Source organism: Salmo salar, chromosome 10 (assembly GCF_965601325.2).
Source record: "Salmo salar chromosome 10, fSalSal1, whole genome shotgun sequence".
Classification (NCBI taxonomy): domain Eukaryota; kingdom Metazoa; phylum Chordata; class Actinopteri; order Salmoniformes; family Salmonidae; genus Salmo; species Salmo salar.
The window spans coordinates 86,382,636-86,408,604 of NC_138300.1; the positions used below are offsets into that span (position 1 = coordinate 86,382,636).

The window sequence follows — 25,969 nt, forward strand, 5'->3', positions numbered from 1 at the left end:
GTGTTTGCTTTCATTATTTGTTCTGTTTTCTGCAAGATATTTGAATTAAAATGGGATTTAAAATAGGAACAGATGTCTCTCGTGCTGTGCTTTTTAGATGTTGATGTTGCAATGCAGGACACTACAGCATATAAAATCTATTCAGTTTTTTCTTTGCTTCCAACATTCAGCAATATTTTCTCTGTGGTCAGCCATCTGGTGACACCACAGTTTAGTCAATATTTCAGTTCCTTTAAAAACGCCCACACAAATTGAACAACTTGCAAGATAATTGAATATTCATCCAGACTATAAATCTGCCTTCATAAATACATTATTTATTATTAAGAATTTACAGTTTAATCAGTCAAAGGAAAGGTTTCAGAATGGTCTTATCTGCTGCCATGTTATGTCCAAGAACTGTCTTTAAGTGCTGTGGGTCAATCAGGGTGACTAGGTTTGTTTGAAACGGCTACTCGTTCTTTGCTGCCCAGTTCACGTTAATGAAGGTTTTACTGTCCATGCGGTCAATGTATAGGACTCCATCCAAGTGATCCATCTCATGCTGTAGGATGCGTGCGGGCCAGCCGCTCACTTGCCAGGTCACAGGCTCCGCCTTCTCATTCAAGCCTTTGAAACAAAAAATGAAAACATTAATAGAAAAACCAAACACATGCCTAATTGATCTGATGTTCACCAGCCATGGGTCGAGAGATTTAGGTCAGATGGCTGTTTCGGGTAGATTAAATCTGGGGTGTAATCATAACTCCAAACAGTTGCAAAACATAACTTTAAAAAAAATGAGGCTGCTCTCTGGAACACGTTACTTATCTCACCTGAGACTTCCACAGAGAGGTAGCGTGGAACAGTGGCCGAGAACCCCGAGATGCTCTCACAGGCTTCCTGGAACAAAACTGTGCGTCCATCTAGGACTCGCAGCTGGGGGTTGATAAAGATCCGCAGAGGCACAGTGGTCAGACCACGGGCTTCACGTGCAGCAGGCAAGCTGTCCTCCAACATGCGCTCTGGGAACTCCAGAGCTAAGATACGAAGTGGCACTCCAACTTGAGGTGCACTCAGTCCCACACATTCAAATTTCCGCATCACCTTTACCATGGTGTGGATCACCTCCTGAACTGCCGGACCCTGTACTGCCCCAGGGTCCACCGCTGCAGCCTGGGCTCGCAGCACCGGTTCACCCACCTGGCAGACATGGGGGTATGGAGGACTTGGTGGGGGCTTGATCTTCCGCTTCATGTACTGTAGGTAGGAACGAACTTTGATGTTTGTAGAATAAGACCGGTAGGGGGCCATGGAGACAGGAACTACCCAGCCAATGGATCCAATGGAATGGGGCCGTGGGGCTTTTGAAATACACATTCTGTAAGCACTAGTCAACAGCACTGAAGAGCACACAGTTATATTCATGGTTGGGTTCAATCCTGGCAGTAGTCAGTCTGCTACAGCCCTGCAGGAGACAAGGAAAGAACTGTCAAGAAGGAAGTCAACTTACTGTAAATAATATGGACAACAACAAATTGGTGTTGGGCAAAGATTGGTATACATGCACATAAAAAATGGCCCGTTTACCAAATAAATATGTTGTGACCCGGGTATAACCAAAATAATTTCACATTATCACATGACAAGTTTACATATTTAGTAAGCTAATAGCTACAGCAGTTAGTTAGCTCACTGCACACGATATTGAAACCACGCAAATACAATGAACTCGAGTATCCTATCCCATGCAAGCGTTACACGTTTCCATACCATAAAACGTTACACTAAATGTTATTATATTGATTGCAGTGGCAACAGTGATGCCATTCTTATACTGTAATTCATAAATTCATAAAAATACACACGAGCGTGTAATGACATTAAGAGAATCACTTCCTGGTCAATTATTTTGTCAGGTCTTCAAAATAAAGGTTCTTTATTGTGGAAACGTGAATATTTAAAACATTGTATTTAACCTTTAACTAGGCAAGTCAGTTAAGGGGGTAAAGATTGATTAACATAGAATAATTTGTGCTGTATTTAACGCCTACCCATCATATTTTTATCGGTTATGTTTTGTACATATTTAGCAGCTTCCCTTGAATACTTAGTTTTGACAAGTTCTTGACGGACCCGGAAGTATTTGGCCGTGTTTTGTCGGCCGTCATTACGCTGCGTTCAAAACAACTGGAAAGTCTGTCAGATAATGACGACAGTGACCTTCATTTCGGAAAGTGATGACGCGAATGCCGACCGGCTTGTAGGGGCAGACAACGGATGCATTTATTTTATCTGGTAAACATCCATCAATGATTTGGTTATTTATTAGCTATAATAAAACCAACCGTTCTAAATGCAAAGTGGTAATCAGATGTCTTATTCAAACTCAGCTTGCAAGCCTATGATGATGTTTGCCCTTTTCATAGTTACTTGTCTTAACCAGTGGCGATTTTAGCGAGTACATGTTGGTGGGGCAAACTCCCCCAATTTTTTTAGATGCATGCCAGCAAAGCCACTAAACAACACAACATTAACAATACGTTAATTGCACTATAACGGTGACAAACAGTGGTCACAAACTGTTAGGGCCTACATAAAGCTGTCCCAACAGCAGAGCTTTCTTTTCAGCACCATGGAGTGAATCCTTACCACCGCTACACCTGGCAGGCTACCTGCTTTGCAGAGTTGCAAAGAAAAAGCCATATCTCAGACTGGCCAATAAAACTAAAAGATTAAGATGGGCAAAAGAACACAGACCTGTGAGCCCCAGTCTCTTTCCTGCTCCTCACACACTATGTCCAGCTCAAAAAGTTTTTAAGACATTTTAAACTGGAAAAAGAGGCAGTCACGGTTTTAACTAAACACCGCTCTCTTCTCTCTCTTGTGCAGGAGCAGGAACCAGTGTGTCCAGTGTGCGGGCATGTTACAGGCGAACCCACAACGGTTTGGTGCAACGTGGCCCATCCTGTTCTGCTGAACCGGCAACGGGACCTGTCCTGGATGGTCGCCCGCGAGATCCTTCCAGTCAGGGCCGTTATGCACTCCCAGGGCATGGCGAGGACACCCGAGTGCCCCCGACCAGACTGCGGCCAAGATGAGTCGGTGAGGCACTTGCTCTGGGAGTGCAGAGCCGCCAGGGACCTGTGGAAGGAAGCAGGCCCCCTGATCTCCTCGTGTCTGCCAGCAGGGGACGACCTAACGCCCCAGCACGTGCTGTATGGGGTGGGCCGAAGGCCTATTCCACCGAAGGCCTTCCCCAAGCTCTGACCCACCCTCACGTGTCTGAAGGATGCACTGCGGTCCTCCCGCAACCTGCTGGTAGCAAAATGAGTAGAGACCATCCCCCAGGTAGTGGCCATGGTAGCCACGGAAGCCCTGGGATGGTACAGAAGAAAGGAGGCCTCGACCCCCAGGCGTAGGGTCCCCCACAACACCCAAGGTCCCGGCAGCCACTGCCTGACAGTGCTGCGGCGCCTAGGGCGATGCGCCTAGGGGAGGGATCTCCTCTGGGCCCCGAAGGACAGGACGGTTATTGATTCGGAAGAGCAGGAGGAGGCGAGTTGATAAGGACTCACCCGTTCCTGTACAAAGGACCGAAGACAGCTTTTTAACAAAGTGACCTTTTAACATGTTTTCATGTCTTTAAAAAATTATTTTGTACACATTTTAAATGGCTTTTACAGATTGGATGTTTTACAAGAAAAAGTACTTTTATTCATGGTTGTTTCTATTGTTTTTAAATAAGCAACATGTACTTTTTAACAAATTTAAATGTAATATTCTAATATTCTAACTCTAATTCTCTCTTTCTCTTTCTTTCTTTCTCTCTCTCGGAGGACCTGAGCCCTAGGACCATGCTTCAGGACTACCTGGCTTGATGACTCCTTGCTGTCCCCAGTTCACCTGGCCGTGCTGCTGCTCCAGTTCCAACTGTTCTGCCTGCAGCTATGGAACCCTGACCTGTTCACCGGACGTGCTACCTGTCCCAGACCTGATGTCCCAGACCTGCTGGAACCCTGACCTATTCACCGGACGTGCTACCTGTCCCAGACCTGCTGTTTTCAACTCTCTAGAGACAGCAGGAGCGGTAGAGATACTCTCAAAGATCGGCTATGAAATAGCCAACTGACACTTACTCTTGTGTTACTGACTTGTTGCACCCTCGACAACTACTATGATTATTATTATTTGACCATGCTGGTCATTTATGAACATTTGAACATCTAGGCCATGTGCTGTTATAATCTCGACCCGGCACAGCCAGAAGAGGACTGGCCACCCCTCATAGCCTGGTTCCTCTCTAGGTTTCTTCCTAGGTTTTGGCCTTTCTAGGGAGTTTTTCCTAGCCACCGTGCTTCTACACCTGCATTGCTTGCTGTTTGGGGTTTTAGGCTGGGTTTCTGTACAGCACTTTGAGATATCAGCTGATGTAAGAAGGGCTATATAAATACATTTGATTTGATATTCAAATGCTGTTTTTATGCCTTTATGCCGTTTTTATGTGTATAAATGTTGTACAAATATAATTGAGCTGTTTTTAAAGGAAGTGTAACAATAAAACTTTTCCAAAAGAAAAAAAAAGAACACAGATACTGGACAGAGGAACTCTGCCTAGAAGGCCAGCATCTTCACTGTTGACATGGAGACTGGTGTTTTGTGGGTACTATTTAATGAAGCTGCCAGTTGAGGACTTGTGAGGAGTCTGTTTGTCAAACTAGACACTCTAATGTACTTGTCCTCTTGATCAGTTGTGCACCGGGGCCTCCCACTCCTCTTTCTATTCTGGTTAGAGCCAGTTTTCACTGTTCTGTGAAGGGAGTAGTACATCGCATTGTACGAGATCTTCAGTTTCTTGGCAATTTCTCGCATGGAATAGCCTTCATTTCTCAACAAGAATAGACTGACGAGTTTCAGAAGAAATTTCTTTGTTTCTAGCCATTTTGAGCCTGTAATCGAACCCACAAATGCTGATGCTCCAGATACTCAACTAGTCTAAAGATGGCCAGTTTTATTGCTTCTTTAATCAGACAACAGTTTTCAGCTGTGCTAACACAATTGCAAAATAGTTTTCTAATGATCAATTAGCCTTTTAAAATGACAAACTTGGATTAGCTAACACAACGTGCCATTGGAACACAGAAGTGATGGTTGCTGATAATGGGCCTCTGTATGCATATGTAAATATTCCATTACAAGTGAAAAAGTAGTCATTTACAACATTAACAATGTGTACACTGTATTTCTGATCAATTTAATGTTATTTTAATGGACAAAAAATTAGCTTTTCTTTCAAAAACAAGGACATTTCTAGGTGACCCCAAACTTTTGAACGGTAGTGTACATGTAGGTAGAGTTATTAAAGTGGCTATGCATAAATAATAACAGAGAGTAGCAGCATCGTAAAAGGAGGGGAGGGAGGCAATGCAAATAGTCTGGGTAGCCATTTGATTCGATGTGTCGTATCTGTGACTATCATTAAATGTGAAGACTGTTATTTTATCGAATCAATTCTTTATGTGTAATTATTATTACGTGATTAAACTAATCATGTAAACTTTAATTAACTATGAATTCGGGGCACCACGGGAAAAGGTTTATAGAGTCTCTATTTCCCGAATCGACTCTTCAGATATTTTTATATCTTTTTCGATTAGTCTTCAATTAATGTATCATTATTACCTCATCAGTTCTCATTACTGAATGTCGCAAAACCTTGGATATCTGCACGAATCCTAGTCTCCATAATGAATCAGCGACCTACAAATTGGCATAATTATTTATTTACTAACTTACTAAACAAATCACAGTAATACATAAACAAATAATATAGTTATTTATTACGAACACAATGCATTGACAAGTCCCTAGTGGGCTAAACCGGTATGATGGCTTGGTAGACAATGGAAAGGGGTGGGGACAGGAAAAAAGCAGGAAAGACAAAATGGATTCACTACACACAGTATATCACTGGGGCCAAGCTTCCTGCCATCCAGGACCTATATACTAGTGTCAGAGGAAAGCCCAAAAAATTGTCAGAAATTCCAGTCACCGTAGTCATAGACTGTTTTCTCTGTTACCGCATGGCAAGTGGTACCGGGGCGCCAAGTCTAGGACCAAAAGGCTCCTTAACAGCTTCTACCCCCAAGCCATAAGCCTGCTGAACAATTAATAAAATGGCAACCGGACTATTTACATTGACACCGCCCCCTCCATTTGTTTTGTACACTGCTGCTACTCGCTGTTTATTATCTATGCATAGTCACTTCACCCCTTCCTCCATGTACAAATTACCTTGACTAACCTGTACCCCTGTACATTGACTCGGTACCGGTACCCCCTGTATATAGCCTGTATATACACTGCTCAAAAAAATAAAGGGAACACTTAAACAACACAATGTAACTCCAAGTCAATCACACTTTTGTGAAATCAAACTGTCCACTTAGGAAGCAACACTGATTGACAATAATTTTCACATGCTGTTGTGCAAATGGAATAGACAACAGGTGGAAATTATAGGCAATTTGCAAGACACCCCCAATAAAGGAGTGGTTCGACAGGTGGTGACCACAGACCACTTCTCAGTTCTTATGCTTCCTGGCTGATGTTTTGGTCACTTTTGAATGCTGGCGGTGCTTTCACTCTAGTGGTAGCATGAGACGGAGTCTACAACCCACACAAGTGGCTCAGGTAGTGCAGCTCATCCAGGATGGCACATCAATGCGAGCTGTGGCAAGAAGGTTTGCTGTGTCTGTCAGCGTAGTGTCCAGAGCATGGAGGCGCTACCAGGAGACAGGCCAGTACATCAGGAGACGTGGAGGAGGCCGTAGGAGGGCAACAACCCAGCAGCAGGACCGCTACCTCCGCCTTTGTGCAAGGAGGAGCAGGAGGAGCACTGCCAGAGCCCTGCAAAATGACCTACAGCAGGCCACAAATGTGCATTTGTCTGCTCAAACGGTCAGAAACAGACTCCATGAGGGTGGTATGAGGGCCGACGTCCACAGGTGGGGGTTGTGCTTACAGCCCAACACTGTGCAGGACGTTTGGCATTTGCCAGAGAACACCAAGATTGGCAAATTCGCCACTGGCGCCCTGTGCTCTTCACAGATGAAAGCAGGTTCACACTGAGCACGTGACAGACGTGACAGAGTCTGGAGACGCCGTGGAGAACGTTCTGCTGCCTGCAACATCCTCCAGCATGACCGGTTTGGCGGTGGGTCAGTCATGGTGTGGGGTGGCATTTCTTTGGGGGGCTGCACAGCCCTCCATGTGCTCGCCAGAGGTTGCCTGACTGCCATTAGGTACCGAGATGAGATCCTCAGACCCCTTGTGAGACCATATGCTGGTGCGGTTGGCCCTGGGTTCCTCCTAATGCAAGACAATGCTAGACCTCATGTGGCTGGAGTATGCCAGCAGTTCCTGCAAGAGGAAGGCATTGATGCTATGGACTGGCGCGCCCGTTCCCCAGACCTGAATCCAATTGAGCACATCTGGGACATCATGTCTCGCTCCATCCACCAACGCCACGTTGCACCACAGACTGTCCAGGAGTTGGCGGATGCTTTAGTCCAGGTCTGGGAGGAGATCCCTCAGGAGACCATCCGCCACCTCATCAGGAGCATGCCCAGGCGTTGTAGGGAGGTCATACAGGCACGTGGAGGCCACACATACTACTGAGCCTCATTTTGACTTGTTTTAAGGACATTACATCAAAGTTGGATCAGCCTGTAGTGTGGTTTTCCACTTTAATTTTGAGTGTGACTCCAAATCCAGACCTCCATGGGTTGATAAATTGGATTTCCATTCATTATTTTTGTGTGATTTTGTTGTCAGCACATTCAACTATGTAAAGAAAAAAGTATTAAATAAGATTATTTCATTCATTCAGATCTAGGATGTGTTATTTAAGTGTTCCCTTTATTTTTTGAGCAGTATATATATACATTTGAAGTTGGAAGTTTACATACACCTTAGCCAAATACATTTAAACTCAGTTTTTCACAATTCCTGACATTTAATCCTAGTAAAAATGCCCTGTTTTAGGTCAGCTAGGATCACCACTTTATTTTAAGAATGTGAAATGTCAGAATAATAGTAGAGAGAATGATTTATTTCAGCTTTTATTTCTTTCATCACATTTCTAGTGGGTCAGAAGTTTACATACACTCAATTAGTATTTGGTAGCATTGCCTTTAAATTGTTTAACTTGGGTCAAACGTTTCAGGTAGCCTTCCACAAGCTCCCCATAATAAGTTGGCTGAGTTTTGGCCCATTCCTCCTGACAGAGCTGGTGTAACTCAAATCAAATCAAATGTATTTATATAGCCCTTCGTACATCAGCTGATATCTCAAAGTGCTGTACAGAAACCCAGCCTAAAACCCCAAACAGCAAGCAATGCATGTGAAAGAAGCACGGTGGCTAGGAAGAACTCCCTAGGAAAAAATCCCTAGAAAGGCCAAAAACCTAGGAAGAAACCTAGAGAGGAACCAGGCTATGAGGGGTGGCCAGTCCTCTTCTGGCTGTGCAGGGTGGATATTATAACAGAACATGGTCAAGATGTTAGAATGTTCATAAATGACCAGCATGGTCAAATAATAATAATCATAGTATTTGTCGAGGGTGCAACAAGCACGTCCGGTGAACAGGTCAGGGTTCCATAGCCGCAGGCAGAACAGTTTAAACTGGAGCAGCAGCACGGCCAGGTGGACTGGGGACAGCAAGGAGTCATCATACCAGGTAGTCCTGAGGCATGGTCCTAGGGCTCAGGTCCTCCGAGAGAAAGACAGAAAGAGAGAAAGAGAGAATTAGAGAGAGCATATTTAAATTCACACGGACACCGGATAAGAGAAGAGAAATACTCCAGATGTAACAGACTGACCCTAGCCCCCCGACACATAAACTACTGCAGCATAAATACTGGAGGCTGAGACAGGAGGGATCAGAAGACACTGTGGCCCCATCCGATGATACCCCCGGACAGGGCCAAACAGGCAGGATATAACCCCACCCACTTTGCCAAAGCACAGCCCCCACACCACTAGAGGGATGTCTCCAACCACCAACTTACCGTCCTAAGACAAGGCCGAGTATAGCCCACAACGATCTCCGCCATGGCACAACCCAAGGGGGGGCGCCAACCCAGACAGGAAGACCACGTCAGTGACTCAACCCACTCAAGTGACGCACCCCTCCCATGGACGGCATGGAAGAACTGAGTCAGGTTTATAGGCCTCCTTGCTCGCAGACGCCTTTTCAGTTCTGCCCACAGATTTTCTATAGGATTGAGGTCAGGGCTTTGTGATGGCCACTCCAATAACTTGACTTTGTTGTCCTTAAGCCATTTTGCCACAACTTTGGAAGTATGCTTGGGTTCATTGTCCATTTGGAAGACCCATTTGCGACCTAGCTTTAACTTCCTGACTCATGTCTTGAGATGTTGCTTCAATATATCCACATAATTTTCCTTCCTCATGATGCCATCTATTTTGTGAAGTGCACCAGTCCCTCCTGCAGCAAAGCACCCCCACAACATGATGCTGCCACCCCTGTGCTTCACGGTTGGGATGGTGTTCTTCGGCATGCAAGCCTCCCCCTTTTCTCTCTAAACATAACGATGTTATGGCAAAACAGTTCTATTTTTGTTTCATCAGACCAGAGGACATTTCTCCAAAAAGTACAATCTTTGTCCCCATGTGCAGTTGCAAACCTTAGTCTGACTTTTTTATGGCGGTTTTGGAGCAGTGGCTTCTTCCTTGCTGAGCGACCTTTCAGGTTATGTCAATATAGGACTCGTTTTACTGTGGATATAGATACTTTTGTACCCGTTTCCTCCAGCATCTTCACAAGGTCCTTTGCTGTTGTTCTGGGATTTATTTGCACTTTTCGCACCAAAGTACAGTCATCTCTCTGAGACAGAACGCGTCTCCTTCCTGAGCGGTATGACGGCTGCGTAGTCCCATTGTATTTATACTTGCATACTATTGTTTGTACAGATGAACGTGGTACCTTCAGGCATTTGAAAATTGCTCGCAAGGATGAACCAGACTTGTGGAGGTCTACAATTTTGTTTCTGAGGTCTTGGCTGATTTCTTTTGATTTTCCCATGATGTCAAGCAAAGAGGCACCTAGTTTGAAGGTCGGCCTTGAAATACATCCACAGGTACACCTTCAATTGACTCAAATGATGTCAATTAGCCTATCAGAAGCTTCTAAAGCCATGCCATCATGTTTTGGAATTTTCCAAGCTGTTTAAAGGCACAGTCAACTTAGTGTATGTAATTTTCTGACCCACTGGAATTGTGATACAGTGAATTATAAGTGAAATAATCTGTCTGTAAACAATTGTTGGAAAAATTGCTTGTGTCATGCACAAAGTAGATGTCCTAACTGACTTGCCAAAACTATAGTTTGTTAACAAGAAATGTTTGGAGTGGTTGAAAAACTAGTTTTAATGACTCCAACCTAAATGTATGTCAACTTCCGACTTCAACTGTATATACCCCCTGTATATATATATTTTTTACTTTAGTTTGTTTGGTTAACATTTTCTTAACTCTTTCTTGAACTGCACTGTTGGTTAAGGACCTCACAATGTCACATCATTTGTAACCATGCCTGTCCAGGACCTCCACATCCGACTTCTTCACCTGCGGGATTGTCTGAGACCAGCCACCTGGAAAGCTGATGAAACTGAGGAGTATTTGGCTGAATTCCAAACACTTAAAAGACACAACCTCTCCCCTCAGCCCTCAATTTAAGTGGACACTTCTGATGACGTATAATGACATATGATGAGTTGACACTTACAGGGTAGTGGCGAGGGAAGAATTAATTAATTTGAAATGGACAGCCCTTGGAAATATGTCACTCGTTCGTCCCAATGTTGTGTTTTCAGTCATCATGGAACTACCGGTAGCTGTTGTGTGTGCTTTATATGAGCTATAGTCAATTATGATTGCATTTCATATCTTGGCTAGAGGACAACGCATCCACAGACATCGAATGCTAGCTATCCGATGATATCAGGTAAATTGAAAATTACAATGTATAAGTGTGTTGTCAGGGAAAGTTGTATGCGCTAGCTAACATTTCCAAAAGCTAACCAAACAAAAATATATGTTCAAAAGTATGTGGACACCTGCTCATCGAACATCTCATCACAAAATCATGGGCATTAATATGGAGTTGGTCCTCGCATGGGGCATTGTCATACTGAAACAGAAAAGGGCCTTCCCCAAACTGTTGCCAAAATGTTGGCAGCACAGAATCGTCTAGAATGTCATAGTATACTGTAGCGTTAAGATTTCCCTTCACTGGAACTAAGAGGCCTAGCCTGAACCATGAAAAACAACATCAGACCATTATTCCTCTTCCACCAAACTTTACAGTTGGCTCTATGCATTCGGGCAGGTAGCGTTCTCCTGGCATCCGCCAAACTCAGATTCGTCCGCTGGACTGACAGATGGTGAAACGTGAATCATCACTCCAGAGAACGAGTCCAAAGGTGGCGAGCATTACACCACTCCACCACTTGGCATTGTGCATGGTGATCTTGGGCTTGTGTACGGATTATGGTGGAAAATTGCAAGACTATGTTATAATACTTTTATTGAATCAAATGGTTGTTTTATGCAACAGAATAGAGTAAGCATCCAGCCAGGACGGGTTGTGCCAGCTATATGCTCGAGACCTCCGGTGCGCCTCCACGGCCCAGTATATCCTGTGCCTGCCCCACGTACCCGGCCTCCAGTGAGTCTATCTAGCCTGGTACGTCCTGTGCCTGTTCCTCGCACTTGCCCTGAGGTGCGTGTCACCAGTCTGGCGCCACCTGTGCCACCCCCACGCATCAGGCCTCCAGTGCTCCTGCCCAGTCCAGGGTGTCCTGTTCCTGCTCCCCGCACTCGCCCCGAGGTGCGTGTTACTAGTCTGGCGTCACCTGTGCCAGCCCCACGCGTCAGGCCTCCAGTGTGCATTCCCAGTCCAGAGCTTCCGGCGACAGTTCCCAGTCCGGAGCTTCCGGCGACAGTTCCCAGTCCGGAACCTCCGGCGACGGCCTGCAGTCCGGAACCTCCGGAGACGGCCTGCAGCCCGGAACCTCCGGAGACGGCCTGCAGCCCGGAACCTCCGGAGACGGCCTGCAGCCCGGAGTCTTCGGCGACGGCCTGCAGCCCGGAACCTCCGGCGGCGGCCTGCAGCCCCGGAACCTCCGGCGGCGGTCTGCAGTACAGAGCCTCTGGCGATGATCTACAGTCCGTTTCCTCCAATGACGATCCACGGTCCGGTGGTACTGAAGTAGAGGGATCAGCGGGCGGAGCGGGGGTTATGCCCCGAACCGGAGCCGCCTCCTCTGTGGGAGGATCCGCTGGATGATAGGGTTCTGGGTACTGCACCAGAGCCGCCATAGACAAGTTACCCACCCTGCCCTGCCCTGCCCTCCCTTTTTTTGGGGGGGGGGGGTTGTTGTTGTTTTGTCTAGGTGCGGTCGGAGTCCGCACCTTTGGGGGGGGGGTACTGTCACGTCCTGACCATAGAAAGATGTTATTTTCTATGGTAGAGTAGGTCAGGGCGTGACAGGGTTTTTCTCTCTCTATGTTTTCTATTTCTATGTTTAGGTTCTAGTTTTGTATTTCTATGTTGGGGTTTTGTTTGGGATGATCTCCAATTAGAGGCAGATGGTCCTCGTTGTCTCTAATTGGAGATCATACTTAAGTATGGGTTTTTCCACCTGGGTTTTGTGGGTGATTAATTTTGAGTTGTGTATGTGTTCATCTCTGCGTCACGTTTTTTTTTCTCACTTTCTTACTTTGAGAGCCTGTTTGCAGACAGACTGAATGGGTTTTAATGTTGTACAGCAAGCTTGGGCCCAACTAGTCAAGTAGTATATTAAGTGGGGGAGTATCATAGATTTAAAGTACAGTTTTGTTACCTCTGTAGTCAAACAATTCCATATGTATTGGAAATTAGCTAGGATGAATTTGGCTATTTGAGTTACCTTTTTCATTTGCTTTTTAAACGAGAGGTTGGAATCAAGTATGGTGCCATGGAAATTAAAATCAGATACCACCTGGAGCTTCTCCCCTGACACATACACATCTGACTCAGTGGCATCAGTTGTCCTCTTTGTGAGGAACATGCAGACAGTTCTTTTTACTTTGAGATGCAAACATGAGTCCCTGAGCCACTTTGTCACCTGGACCATTACAGTAGTGAGTTCTTGTGTAGCTTGTTGTTTGCTCTTTGCATGCATATATCACTGTATCATCTGCATACATTGGAACTTCAGACCCAGTACAGACAGAAGGAAGATCATTAATGTACAAGCTGAACAGTATTGACCTTTGGGGCACGCCCACATCGTAGCTAAGAGTGGGAAACAGTTAGTTTTGACTATTACGCTGATGAGACAGCACCAACTTTTTAAAGGTTCTAGATTTGTTAAACAACAGGTTTATATTTTTACTCAATTTATGCAACAGGTTGAAATTATTAGATTACTGGAAAGGGGTTATGGGTTTGTTTATTGTTTATTTTAGGTGTGAATTTCACTTAATTAAACACTGTATTATCTGATGTGTTTTGAGTAGGATTCTTCCTTCCGGGACTGATGGAAGTCCTCTACAGTATGTATGTTAAAGGAGACATAGGAGAACACGTCTCAAACAACTTTTTATTAAATGCTTGGGATTAAAAATCACTGATTCCTTACGCTGAGTAATTTACTACATTTGCTATAGAAAATAAATATTAAAATTAGAGGGGTAACAGGAAAAAGCTATCACATATTTATTGGACGTTGGTCTAGTAACGAAACCAGGATAATTGTATTTAAGGGTAGCGCATGCTAAATTAAGCGCACATAAACATTGAGGTAGATTAATACAAATGATTAATGACTTGAGGGAGTACAGTGGACTTATCATTATTATCAGGTTGTCACGTCCTGACCAGCAGATGGAGCTGGTGTAGTAGTTTGGGGGTCAGGACGTGGCAGTCTGGTGTGTGTCTTGTGACTCCTGATCAGGAACAGCTGGGAATCGTTGTTCCTGATTGGGAGTCACATATGTAGGAGTTGTTTGTCACTGGGGTTTGTGGGTAATTGTTTCTTGTTTAGTGTGTTTGCACCTGACAGGACTGTTGGCTGTCAGTTTCCTTGTTTTGTTTGTTATAGTGTTCTTTCTAATTAAATTGAAAGATGAATAATAACTCCGCTGCATTTTGGTCCATTCCTGAAGACAGCCCTTACAGAATTACCCACCAAACAAGGACCAAGCAGCGGAAGAGGAAGGAGCAGCGACAGGAGAGAAAAAGGGAGGAATGGACATGGGAGGACGTCCTGGACGGCAAGGGAGTCTACACCTGGGAAGAGATCCTGGCCGGAAGGGATCGCCTCCCATGGGAACAGGTGGAGGCACTCAGGAGAGTGGAGGCAGCTGGACAGAGGAACCATCGGGAACGTTACGCTGGAACACGGTTGGCTAGGAAACCCGAGAGGCAGCCCCAAGATTTTTTTTGGGGGGGGCACACGGGTAGCTTGGCCAGGCCAGGGAAGAGCCGTAAGCCAGCTACCCGTGACTACAGGGAGGTGCAATTAAGGTGGAGGGCGCCATGTTACGCTGTGGTACGCACCATCTCGCCGATACGGACGCACAGCCCAGTTCGCCCAGTACCAGCGCCCCGCAGGTGCCAGGGCAAGGGGAGCATCGAGCCGGAAGGGGTGATGCCAACCCTACAATCAAGACCGCCAGCGCGCCATTTCGGTCCGGTGTTTCCCGCCAGACGCACTAGCATGGAGGTGCGTGTCTCCGGGCTGGCACCTCCTATACCAGCCCCACGCATCAGGAGTCTAGTGTGTCAACCCAGTCAACAGTCGCCAGAGCTGCCCGCCAGTCAACAGTCGCCAGAGCTGCCCGCCAGTCAACAGTCGCCAGAGCTGCCCGCCAGTCAACAGTCGCCAGAGCTGCCCGCCAGTCAACAGTCGCCAGAGCTGCCCGCCAGTCAACAGTCGCCAGAGCTGCCCGCCAGTCAACAGTCGCCAGAGCTGCCCGCCAGTCAACAGTCGCCAGAGCTGCCCGCCAGTCAACAGTCGCCAGAGCTGCCCGCCAGTCAACAGTCGCCAGAGCTGCCCGCCAGTCAACAGTCGCCAGAGCTGCCCGCCAGTCAACAGTCGCCAGAGCTGCCCGCCAGTCAACAGTCGCCAGAGCTGCCCGCCAGTCAACAGTCGCCAGAGCTGCCCGCCAGTCAACAGTCGCCAGAGCTGCCCGCCAGTCAACAGTCGCCAGAGCTGCCCGCCAGTCAACAGTCGCCAGAGCTGCCCGCCAGTCAACAGTCGCCAGAGCTGCCCGCCAGTCAACAGTCGCCAGAGCTGCCCGCCAGTCAACAGTCGCCAGAGCTGCCCGCCAGTCAACAGTCGCCAGAGCTGCCCGCCAGTCAACAGTCGCCAGAGCTGCCCGCCAGTCAACAGTCGCCAGAGCTGCCCGCCAGTCAACAGTCGCCAGAGCTGCCCGCCAGTCAACAGTCGCCAGAGCTGCCCCGAGCTGCCGGAGTGGCCAGAGCTGCCCCGAGCTGCCGGAGTGGCCAGAGCTGCCCCGAGCTGCCGGAGTGGCCAGAGCTGCCCCGAGCTGCCGGAGTGGCCAGACTGCCCCGAGCTGCCGGAGTGGCCAGACTGCCCCGAGCTGCCGGAGTGGCCAGACTGCCCCGAGCTGCCGGAGTGGCCAGACTGCCCCGAGCTGCCGGAGTGGCCAGACTGCCCCGAGCTGCCGGAGTGTCCCGAGCTGCCAGACTGCCCAGACTGCCTGGAACGGCAAGAGCCTGAGCCGCCTCCAGGATAGGTGGGTTGGGGAGGGAGGGTGTAGCACAGTGCCGTCGTTGACGGCAGCCACCCTCCCTTCCCTCCCTTATTGTTTAGGGTTACTGTTTTAGGGTTTTGTTGGGGATTTTGTTTGTTGGTGTTTTTTTGTTGTTGTGGTTAGGTGCATTTCGGGGTCTGCACCTTGAGGGGGGGGGGTACTGTCACGTCCTGACCAGCAGATGGAGCTGGTGTAGTAGTTTGGGGGTCAGGACGTGGCAGTCTGGTGTGTGTCTTGTGACTCCTGATCAGGAACAGCTGGGAATCGTTGTTCCTGATTGGGAGTCACATATGTAGGAGTTGTTTGTCACTGGGGTTTGTGGGTAATTGTTTCTTGTTTAGTGTGTTTGCACCTGACAGGACTGTTGGCTGTCAGTTTCCTTGTTTTGTTTGTTATAGTGTTCTTTTTAATTATATTGAAAGATGAATACTAACTCCGCTGCTTTTTGGTCCATTCCTAAAGATAGCCCTTACACAGGTTTTGTTTGTAGTTAACTTTTGGATTGCTGAATCGGTGTAGTATAGTGAATGCTGACAAAATGTTTTGTGTTTTTTCCAGGAAAATGGGGATATCATTGTCTCTCTTTGAAATGTTTCCCGGGGCTATAATCTTGGGGTGAGTGAGATTGAGGCCGCAAACTACCAAATTAAATAAGGCCTGGCCATTTTTTGTTTGTTTTTACCTTAAGATTTGCAAATAACCCACACAACACACTTGTTATGACTATTTGTTATGACTATATGTTTGATTTGTGGGTTCTATTTCCTTTGGGTTTAGTGAGTTTTCCATTTGTCTTAGTGCCAAGGTATCCTTAAGGGGCACGCACACACATGGAATTTTCTGATATTTTTCTTTTCTGAGTTTGGAATGTTTGACTGTTTTTCAGTCATTTGTCTAATATAGTAAGAAGCACTTCTTTGAAGGGTTTGTATGACCTCTGACCTCTGTCATGACTTTCCAGTGTGGTTTGATCACCCTCATTGGAAAGCCATTTGGATAATGAATTTAAGGTCATTTGTAATACTGATTTAAAGGTATTTTGTAAAATGTATAATTATGATGAAGTTTATAGTTCTTAGCCATATTTGTGATTTGGACCAATGTGAAGAAGGAGAGGGCGTTGCCTTTGACTAAGGGTAGGCTGCCTTAAGTGTATTTATGTGGTTGGTAGTTGGAGATATCCCTCCAGTGGTGTGGAGGCTGTGCTTTGGCAAAGTGGGTGGGGTTATATCCTACCTGTTTGGCCCTGTCCGGGGGTTTCATCGGATGGGGCCACAGTGTCTCCTGACCCCTCCTGTCTCAGCCTCCAGTATTTATGCTGCAGTAGTTTGTGTCGGGGGGCTAGGGTCAGTCTGTCACATCTGGAGTATTTCTCTTGTCTTTTCCGGTGTCCTGTGTGAATTTTAAATATGCTCTCTCTAATGCTCTCTCTTTCTCTTTCTTTCTCTCGGAGGACCTGAGCCCTAGGACCATGCCTCAGGACTACCTGGCTTGATGACTCCTTGCTGTCCCCAGTTCACCTGGCCGTGCTGCTGCTCCAGTTCCAACTGTTCTGCCTGCGGCTATGGAACCCTGACCTGTTCACCAGACCTGTTGTCCCAGACCTGCTGGAACCCTGACCTATTCACCGGACGTGCTACCTGTCCCAGACCTGCTGTTTTCAACTCTCTAGAGACAGCAGGAGCGGTAGAGATACTCTCAAAGATCGGCTATGAAAAAGCCAACTGACACTTACTCTTGTGTTACTGACTTGTTGCACCCTCGACAACTACTATGATTATTTGACCATGCTGGTCATTTATGAACATTTGAACATCTAGTCCATGTGCTGTTATAATCTCCACCCGGCACAGCCAGAAGAGGACTGGCCACCCCTCATAGCCTGGTTCCTCTCTAGGTTTCTTCCTAGGTTTTGGCCTTTCTAGGGAGTTTTTCCTAGCCACCGTGCTTCTACACCTGCATTGCTTGCTGTTTGGGGTTTTAGGCTGGGTTTCTGTACAGCACTTTGAGATATCAGCTGATGTAAGAAGGGCTATATAAATAAATTTGATTTGATATTTTCCTATGACTGTATGGGTACAATTATTTTTCTTTATGGAGTTCTTAAGACTAGTGATTTTAATTTAGTTATTTGAAATGTTTTATTTTTTTTGAACAGTAGTGTTTTTTTACACATTACTCACATGGGGAGTTATGTGTCAAAATGGGGGGAGGGAACAGTCCTTTGAGGTTTTGCACTGAAGTTTACACAGTGATGTGTATGGAGTGATCATCAAATCAAATTTTATTTGTCACATACACATGGTTAGCAGATGTTAATGCGAGTGTAGCGAAATGCTTGTGCTTCTAGTTCTGACCATGCAGTAATAGCTAACTTGCAATCTAACCTAACAATTTCACAACAACTACCTTATACACACAAGTGTAAAGGAATGAATAAGAATATGTACATAAAAATATATGAATGAGCGTTGGCCGAACAGCATAGGCAAGATGCAGTAGATGGTATAGAGTACAGTAAATACATATGAGATGAGTAATGTAGGGTATGTAAACACAATATAAAGTGGCATTGTTTAAAGTGGCTAGTGATACATTTATTACATCAATTTTTTCATTAATAAAGTGGCAAGCGATGAGTCAGTATGTTGGCAGCAGCCACTCAATGTTAGTGATGGCAGTTTAACAGTCTGATGGCCTTGAGATAGAAGCTGTTTTTCAGTCTCTCGGTCCCCACTTTGATGCACCTGTACTAACCTCGCCTTCTGGATGGTAGCGGGGTGAACAGGCAATGGCTCGGGTGGTTGTTGTTCTTGATGATATTTTTGGCCTTCCTGTGACATCGGGTGGTGTAGGTGTCCTGGAGGGCAGGTAGTTTGCCCATGGTGATGCGTTGTGCAGACCTCACTACCCTCTGGAGAGCCTTACGGTTGTGGGCGGAGCAGCTGCCGTACCAGGCGGTGATACAGCCTGACAGGATGCTCTCGTTTGTGCATCTGTAAAGGTTTGTGAGTGTTTTTGGTGACAAGCCGAATTTCTTCAGCCTCCTGAGGTTGAAGAGGCTCTGCTGCGCCTTCTTCACCACGCTGTCTATGTGGGTGGACCATTTCAGTTTGTCCGTGATGTGTACACCGAGGAACTTAAAACTTTCCACCTTCTCCACTACTGTCCCATCAATGTGGATAGGGGGCTGCTCCCTCTGCTGTTTCCTGAAGTCCACGATCATCTCCTTTGTTTTGTTGACATTGAGTGTGAGGTTATTTTCCTGACACCACACTCCGAGGGCCCTCACCTCCTCCCTGTAGGCTGTCTCGTTGTTGTTGGTAATCAAGCCTACCACTGTAGTGTCGTCTGCAAACTTGATGATTGAGTTGGAGGCGTGCATGGCCACGCAGTCATGGTTGAACATGGAGTACAGGAGAGGGCTGAGAACGCACTCTTGTGGGGCCCCAGTGTTGAGGATCAGCGGGGTGGAGATGTTGTTACCTACCCTCACCACCTGGGGGCGGCCCGTCAGGAAGTCCAGGACCAAGTTGCACAGGGCGGGGTCGAGACCCAGGGTCTCGAGCTTAATGACAAGTTTAGAGGGTACTATGGTGTTAAATGCTGAGCTGTAGTCGATGAACAGCATTCTTACATAGGTATTCCTCTTGTCCAGATGGGTTAGGGCAGTGTGCAGTGTGATTGCATCATCTGTGGACCTATTGGGGCGGTAAGCAAATTGAAGTGGGTCTAGGGTGGCAGGTAAGTTAGAGGTGATATGATCCTTGACTAGTCTCTCAAAGCACTTCATGATGACAGAGGTGAGTGCTACGGGGCGATAGTCATTAAGTTCAGTTACCTTTGCCTTCTTGGGTACAGGAACAATAGTGGCCATCTTGAAGCATGTGGGGACAGCAGACTGGGAAAAAGATTGTTTGAATATGTCCGTAAACACACCAGTCAGCTGGTCTGCGCATGCTCTGAGGACGCGGCTGGGGATCCTGTCTGGGCTGGCAGCCTTGCGAGGGTTAACACGTTAAAATGTTTTACTCACGTTGGCTGCAGTGAAGGAGAGCCCGCAGGTTTTGGTAGCGGGCCGTGTCAGTGGCACTGTATTGTCCTCAAAGCGAGCAAAGAAGTTGTTTAGTTTGTCTGGGAGCAAGACATTGTGGTCCGCGATGGGGCTGGTTTTCCTTTTGTAGTCCGTGATTGACTGTAGACCCTGCCACATACCTCTCGTGTCTGAGCCATTGGTCAACTGTGCCCAAAATTGATTTAGACCTTTGTGGTATCATTTTGATTGTAGAGGTCTACACACTACATAAAATTACAGTAATTTAGATTAAGAATGCATTGAGTTACTGATCTGTATTATAATCATCAGAAATAAGTTAATAGTAGAATTATGGGTTAATTATACTGGATGTTAATATAAATGTACATTCTGCCAATATTGATATGTGTTAAATTGAGGGTTTTTTGATTTTGAGTTATGGGACCAATTTGAATCACTGACCAATGTCATTCTACATTTTGGTTGGATAATTAATTGGATTTTTAATTATGATTTGGAAACTGAATGATTTTTAAAACTGAAGGATTGATTTGAGTTTAGTATGTTAATAAGTATATGATTGAAGCAATTAATGTATTAGGGATTGATTGTTTTGATTGTTGTTATGAACTAAAGATGTTGACCCTATTCTCAGCATGGCCTGCTGAATGGAGAGGGTGAACTCTGATCTGGAGAGTGAAACTGATCCTAGTCTATTTGCTCTATAGGCATTGCCTTATAAATAGTGGAATCATGATGCTTGTCTTGGGTCATGTTCATTAGGCACCAACGGAATACATTTTACTTTAACCAGGAGTCACTACCTGGATTTGTCCATCAATTGTTATGCAAATTTTAGTTTCTGGGATGGAAATAGTAATTTCCACCATATCATGCTGATCCATTTTGCATGTGATAGATAACTAAAGCTTATTTTATTAAACTCCAATGTTGCATGCACTGCATTATGCATTAAATATGTGCTTTTCACTGTTTATGAAGATATAGCTTTGAATCTCATAAACTGTATGCATCTTTTGTTTTTCTTCATGGGTTTGTGCAGGTGACTGCGTATCATAACCTCCCCAGACAAATTGCTAGAGTGCTTAGAAAATGTGTTGGAGGTTGAAATTGGAGACAGTGCTAAGTTTCTTGAAAGGAGGATGAGCCAGTGCTATGGCAGCCAGTCACGTGCAGGAACCCATGCAATGAGTTATTGCTTTTGTGCTTCTTGGTTTATGTAGAATGTATGTATTTTCTACATGTGAATGAATGTTCTTAAATCTTGTAATTTTCTTTTAAATTTAGAGGATTTTCAAAATGGGGGATTAAGGTGGAAAATTGCAAGACTATGTTATAATACTTTTATTGCATCAAATGGTTGTTTTATACAACAGAATAGAGTATTCTGTTACCTATTGTGTGTGTGTTCTACTGAGGATGGGCCTCTGGGAGATAACACTGACAGGAGATTTACGATATCTTTTGGGTGATAAAACCTAAAGAGCATTCCAGAGCATTAATTAATGTTTCTGTTCTATACCATACCAGGAAGAGATGGTTCCAGTTTGGAGTCAGAGGAACAGACACTGGTCTCTACACAATGAAAACTGTTGACACAGCAGACACTGTCTGCTATGTATTATAGGTATCTTTCATACATATCTTAACCTTGTTTGTCATGTAGGTTGAAAGGGGTGTATCTTGGCTATAAAAGACCTTTGTACTTTTGTCTAGGGGCTCTCAACGAATCATCTGAGCGTGAATCATCGACCAGCCATGACCAGCCATCATTATCGTAGAGCACTCAATCGATTCACTTTATATGTGTGCATTGTATTGACCTGCTCCCTTATTAATAAGTGATTAAAGATTTAGTTTAAGTATAACTCTGACTTGTGTGATAAGTTTGTCTCTCCTCATTTGATAGTAAAGAAATGAACAACCACAGGCTGCTCGGCCATGGATGGCGCCGACAGACATGGCATCTCTGCTTCTAGCTCCTAAGCAACTTTGCAGTAATTCGTTTTTTTGCTTGTTATTTCTTACATTATTAGCCCAGAATGTTTTTTGTGTTATTACATACAGCCGGAAATAACTTTTGGATATCAGAGCAGCGGTAACTCACCAGCTTTACGAATAGGAATACGACATTCCCGAATTGGATCCTTTGTTCGTACCCCCCAGGGCAATTGAACTTATCCCTAAGGCTGCTCCAAGATGCCCCCCGGTGGAGAAAAGGTATTCGGAGTGGACTTCTAGTCCAACTCAGGAGGAAGCAAACACAAACAGTTTAGTTATTCCATCCGAAAGGCAGTCAAACAGGCAAAACGTCAGTACAGAGACAAAGTGGAGTCACAATTCAATGGCTCAGGCATGAGACGTATATGGCAGGGTCTACAGACAATCACAGATTACAAAGGGAAAACCAGCCATGTCGCAGACACCGACGTCTTGCTCCCAGACAAGCTAAACACCTTCTTTGCCCACATTGAGGATAACACAGTGCCACCGATGCGGACCGCTCCCAAGACATTTAAGCGTGTTAACCCTCGCAAGGCTGCCGGCCCAGATGGCATCCCTAACCGCATCCTCAGAGCATGCGCAGACCATCCGGCTGGAGTGTTTACGGACATATTAAATCTCTTCCTATCCCAGTCTGCTGTCCCCACTTGCTTCAAGATGTCCACCATTGTTCTTGTACCCAAGAAAGCAAAGTTAACTGAACTAAATGACTATCGCTCTGTAGCACTCACTTCTGTCATCATGAAGTGCTTTGAGAGGCTAGTTTGGGATCATATCACCTTCACCTTACTGACACCCTAGACCCACTTCAATTTGCTTACCGCCCCAATGGATCCACAGACGATGCAATCACCATTGCACTGCACACTGCCCTATCCCATCTGGACAAGAGGAATACCTATGCAAGAATGCTGTTCATTGACTATAGCTCAGCCTTCAACACCATAGTACCCTCCAAGCTCATCATTAAGCTCAGGGCCCTGGGTCTGAACCCCACCCACAGGTGGTGAAGGTAGGAACCAACACCTCAACTTCGCTGATCCTCAACACAGGGGCCCCACAAGGGTGCGTGTTCAGCCCCCTCCTGTACACCCTGTTCACCCATGACTGCATGGTCACTCAAGCCTCCAACTCGATCTGAAATGGTCCCCCCACACAGACAGTGTGGTGAAGAAGGTGCAACAGCGCCTCTTCAACCTCAGGAGGCTGAAGAAATTTGGCTTGGCCCCTAAGACCATCACAAACTTTTACAGATGCCCAATTGAGAGCATCCTGTCAGACTGTATCACTGCCTGGTACGGCAACTGCACCGCCCGCAACCGCAGGGCTCTCCAGAGGGTGGTGCAGTCTGCCCAACGCATCACCGGGGGCACACTGCCTGCCCTCCAGGATACCTACACCACCCGATGTCACAGGAAGGCCAAAAATATCATCAAGGACATCAACCACCCGAGCCACGGCCTGTTCACCCCGCTATCATCCAGAAGGCGCGGTCAGTACAGGTGCATCAAAGCTGTGACCGAGAGTGAAAAATAGCTTCTATCTCAAGGCCATCAGACTGTTAAATAGCCATCACTAGCCGGCTACCACCCGGTTACTCAACCCTGCACCTTAGAGGCTTCTGCCCTATATACATAGACATGGAATCACTGGTCACTGTAAATGTCACGCCTCTTCCTGCTCTCCCTCTCAGGCTGCCCTTCATTAGGTACCCCTGTCACCATCCTTACGTGCAGCTGTGCAATATGGGACTCACCTGGACTCCATTACTTTGTTGATTACCCCCTCTATATCTGTCTGCTCCTCACTTTGTTCCCTGTGTCAGCATTGATGTTGTTATTTTTCCCCTGTCCATACGCTGCTCCTGTTCTGTTTCATGTCCGTGTTTCATTAAATGTTCACTCTCTGTACCTGCTTCTCGTCTCTATCGTCCATCCTTACAGTAATAATGTTTGCTCATTTCATATGTATATACTGTATTCTATTCTACTGTATTTTAGTCAATGCCACTCCAACATTGCTCGTCCTAATATTTATATATTTTTAATTCCATTCTTTTACTTTAGATTTGTGTGTATTGTCGTGAATTGTTAGATACCACTGCACTGTTGGTGCTAGGAACACAAGCATTTCGCTACACACGCAATAACATCTGCTAAATATGTGTATGTGACCAATATTATTTTATTTTATCTGAAACACCATTTCATAAAGCTCCCGACGAACAGTTCTTGTGCTGCTTGCTGAGGCAGTTTGGAACTAATTATTGAGCATCAGAATTCAGATGACATTTCAGTAACAGTATTCAATAGGCCCAATTTAACCAGGTGTAGTATAATAACCCTTTACATACCACAATACACACTCCCGTTTCTTACTGACCTAGATTCTTACACAATAATGAGTGTGACCTCAGGACGTTGTATTTCATGCAGGGTTATGTTGAGTCAAAGAGGTGTCTGTTTGATGGCATGGGTTAAATATGACCCAGAGCTTCTGAGTGGACAGCTAAATCTTCGGACCAATCGTTGTGAACCTCTTATTTGATGACCAATCAATGACGATCACTTTATTGGAAATTGGGTACATCACTGAGTTGGCACCATGCAACAGGGTGATTCCATGCCAGCGGGAGCGGAACATATTTTTGGTATCTCAGTCAGCTTGTTCTGGCAATTCTCACATAGGAACTTAATTGGGAGGAAGGATGTTTAACATGTTTTTTACATTTGTATCACAAACAATTTTTGAGAAAATCATGATGAAATCGACCATTTCAGTCCCATTTTTAGACCTACAGTACCAATCAAGGGTTTGAACACAACTGATCATTCAACGTTTTTTTCAACATTTTTTATATTTTCTACATTGTAGAATAATAGTGAAGACATCAAAACTATGAAATAACACATATGGAATTATGTAGTAACCAAAAAAGTGTTAAACTAATTAAAATATATTTTATATTTGAGATTCCTCAAAGTAGCCACCCTTTGTCTTGATGTCAGCTTTGCACACTCTTGGCATACTCTCAACCATCTTCATGAGGTAGTCACATGGAATGCATTTAAATGAACAGATGTGCCTTGTTAAAAGTTAATAAGAAGAAGAGACTTGCTTGGGCCAAGAAACATGAGCAATATCAATCAATCAATCAAACATATTTATAAAGTCCTTCTTACATTAGCTGATGTCACAAAGTGCTGTACAGAAACCCAGCCTAAAACCCCAAACAGCAAGCAATGAAGGTGTAGAAGCACGGTGGCTAGGAAAAACTACCTAGAAAGGCCAGAACCTAGGAAGAAACCTAGAGAGGAACCAGGCTATGAGGGGTGGCCAGTCCTCTTCTGGCTGTGCCGGATGGAGATTATAACAGAATATGGCCAAGATGTTGAAATATTCATAGATGACCATCAGGGTCAAATAATAATTACCATTGTGGTTGTGGAGGGTGCAACAGGTCAGCACCTCAGGAGTACATGTCAGTTGGCTTTTCATAGCCGATCATTGAGAGTATCTCTACCACTCCTGCTGTCTCTAGAGAGTTTAAAACAGCAAGTCTGGGACAGGTAGCATGTCCGATAAACAGGTCAGGGTTCCATAGCTGCAGGCAGAACAGTTGGAACTGGAGCAGCAGCACGGCCAGGTGGACTGGGGACAGCAAGGAGTCATCAGGCCAGGTAGTCCTGAGGCATGGTGCTCAGGTCCTCCGAGAGAGAGAAAGATAGAAAGAAACAGAGAGAGAGAGAGAGAGAGAAAAAAAGAGAGAGAATTAGAGAGAGCATACTTAAATTCACACAGGACACTGGATAAGACAGGAGAAATACTCCAGATATAACAGACTGACCCTAGCCCCCCAACACATAAACTACTGCAGCATAAATACTGGAGGCTGAGACAGGAGGGGTCCTTGAAACAGTCTTGATATGTTCGCCAAAAGAGAGATCAGGGTCCAGAGTAACGCCGAGGTCCTTCACAGTTTTATTTGAGACGACTGTACAACCATCAAGATTAATTGTCAGATTCAACAGAAGATCTCTTTGTTTACAAATAGACATTAGACCGGGGAAATCTGTCCTT

The 25,969-nt window shown here is 45.5% G+C and overlaps 2 protein-coding genes across 5 annotated transcripts; one reads left to right on the top strand and one right to left on the bottom strand.

The window, feature by feature from the left end:
• Positions 1–297: 297 nt before the first annotated feature.
• pdf (peptide deformylase, mitochondrial) lies at positions 298–1,891 on the bottom strand. 3 transcript variants are annotated; one of them, XM_014124297.3, is made up of 3 exons: positions 1,753–1,891; positions 816–1,447; positions 298–609 (listed from the first exon to the last, which is right to left on the bottom strand). In XM_014124297.3, exons 2-3 carry the CDS (start codon positions 1,405–1,407, stop codon positions 452–454), a joined length of 750 nt encoding a protein of 249 aa, XP_013979772.3. In that variant the 5' UTR covers positions 1,408–1,447; positions 1,753–1,891; the 3' UTR covers positions 298–451. The 3 variants fall into 3 exon arrangements, with proteins under 3 accessions (XP_013979772.3, XP_013979773.3, XP_045544117.2); XM_014124298.3 differs by having other exon boundaries at positions 1,570–1,891; XM_045688161.2 differs by having other exon boundaries at positions 1,848–1,870.
• Positions 1,892–2,135: 244 nt separating this feature from the next.
• On the top strand, positions 2,136–5,486 carry LOC145858617 (uncharacterized). 2 transcript variants are annotated; one of them, XR_014379077.1, is made up of 3 exons: positions 2,136–2,277; positions 2,872–3,597; positions 3,819–5,486. XR_014379077.1 is itself a non-coding variant. In XM_082957214.1 (2 exons), the coding sequence occupies exons 1-2, from the start codon at positions 2,260–2,262 to the stop codon at positions 3,247–3,249; spliced, it is 396 nt and encodes a 131-aa protein (XP_082813340.1). In that variant the 5' UTR covers positions 2,136–2,259; the 3' UTR covers positions 3,250–5,486. The 2 variants fall into 2 exon arrangements, 1 of the variants encoding a protein (XP_082813340.1); XM_082957214.1 differs by having other exon boundaries at positions 2,872–5,486.
• Positions 5,487–25,969: the final 20,483 nt, after the last annotated feature.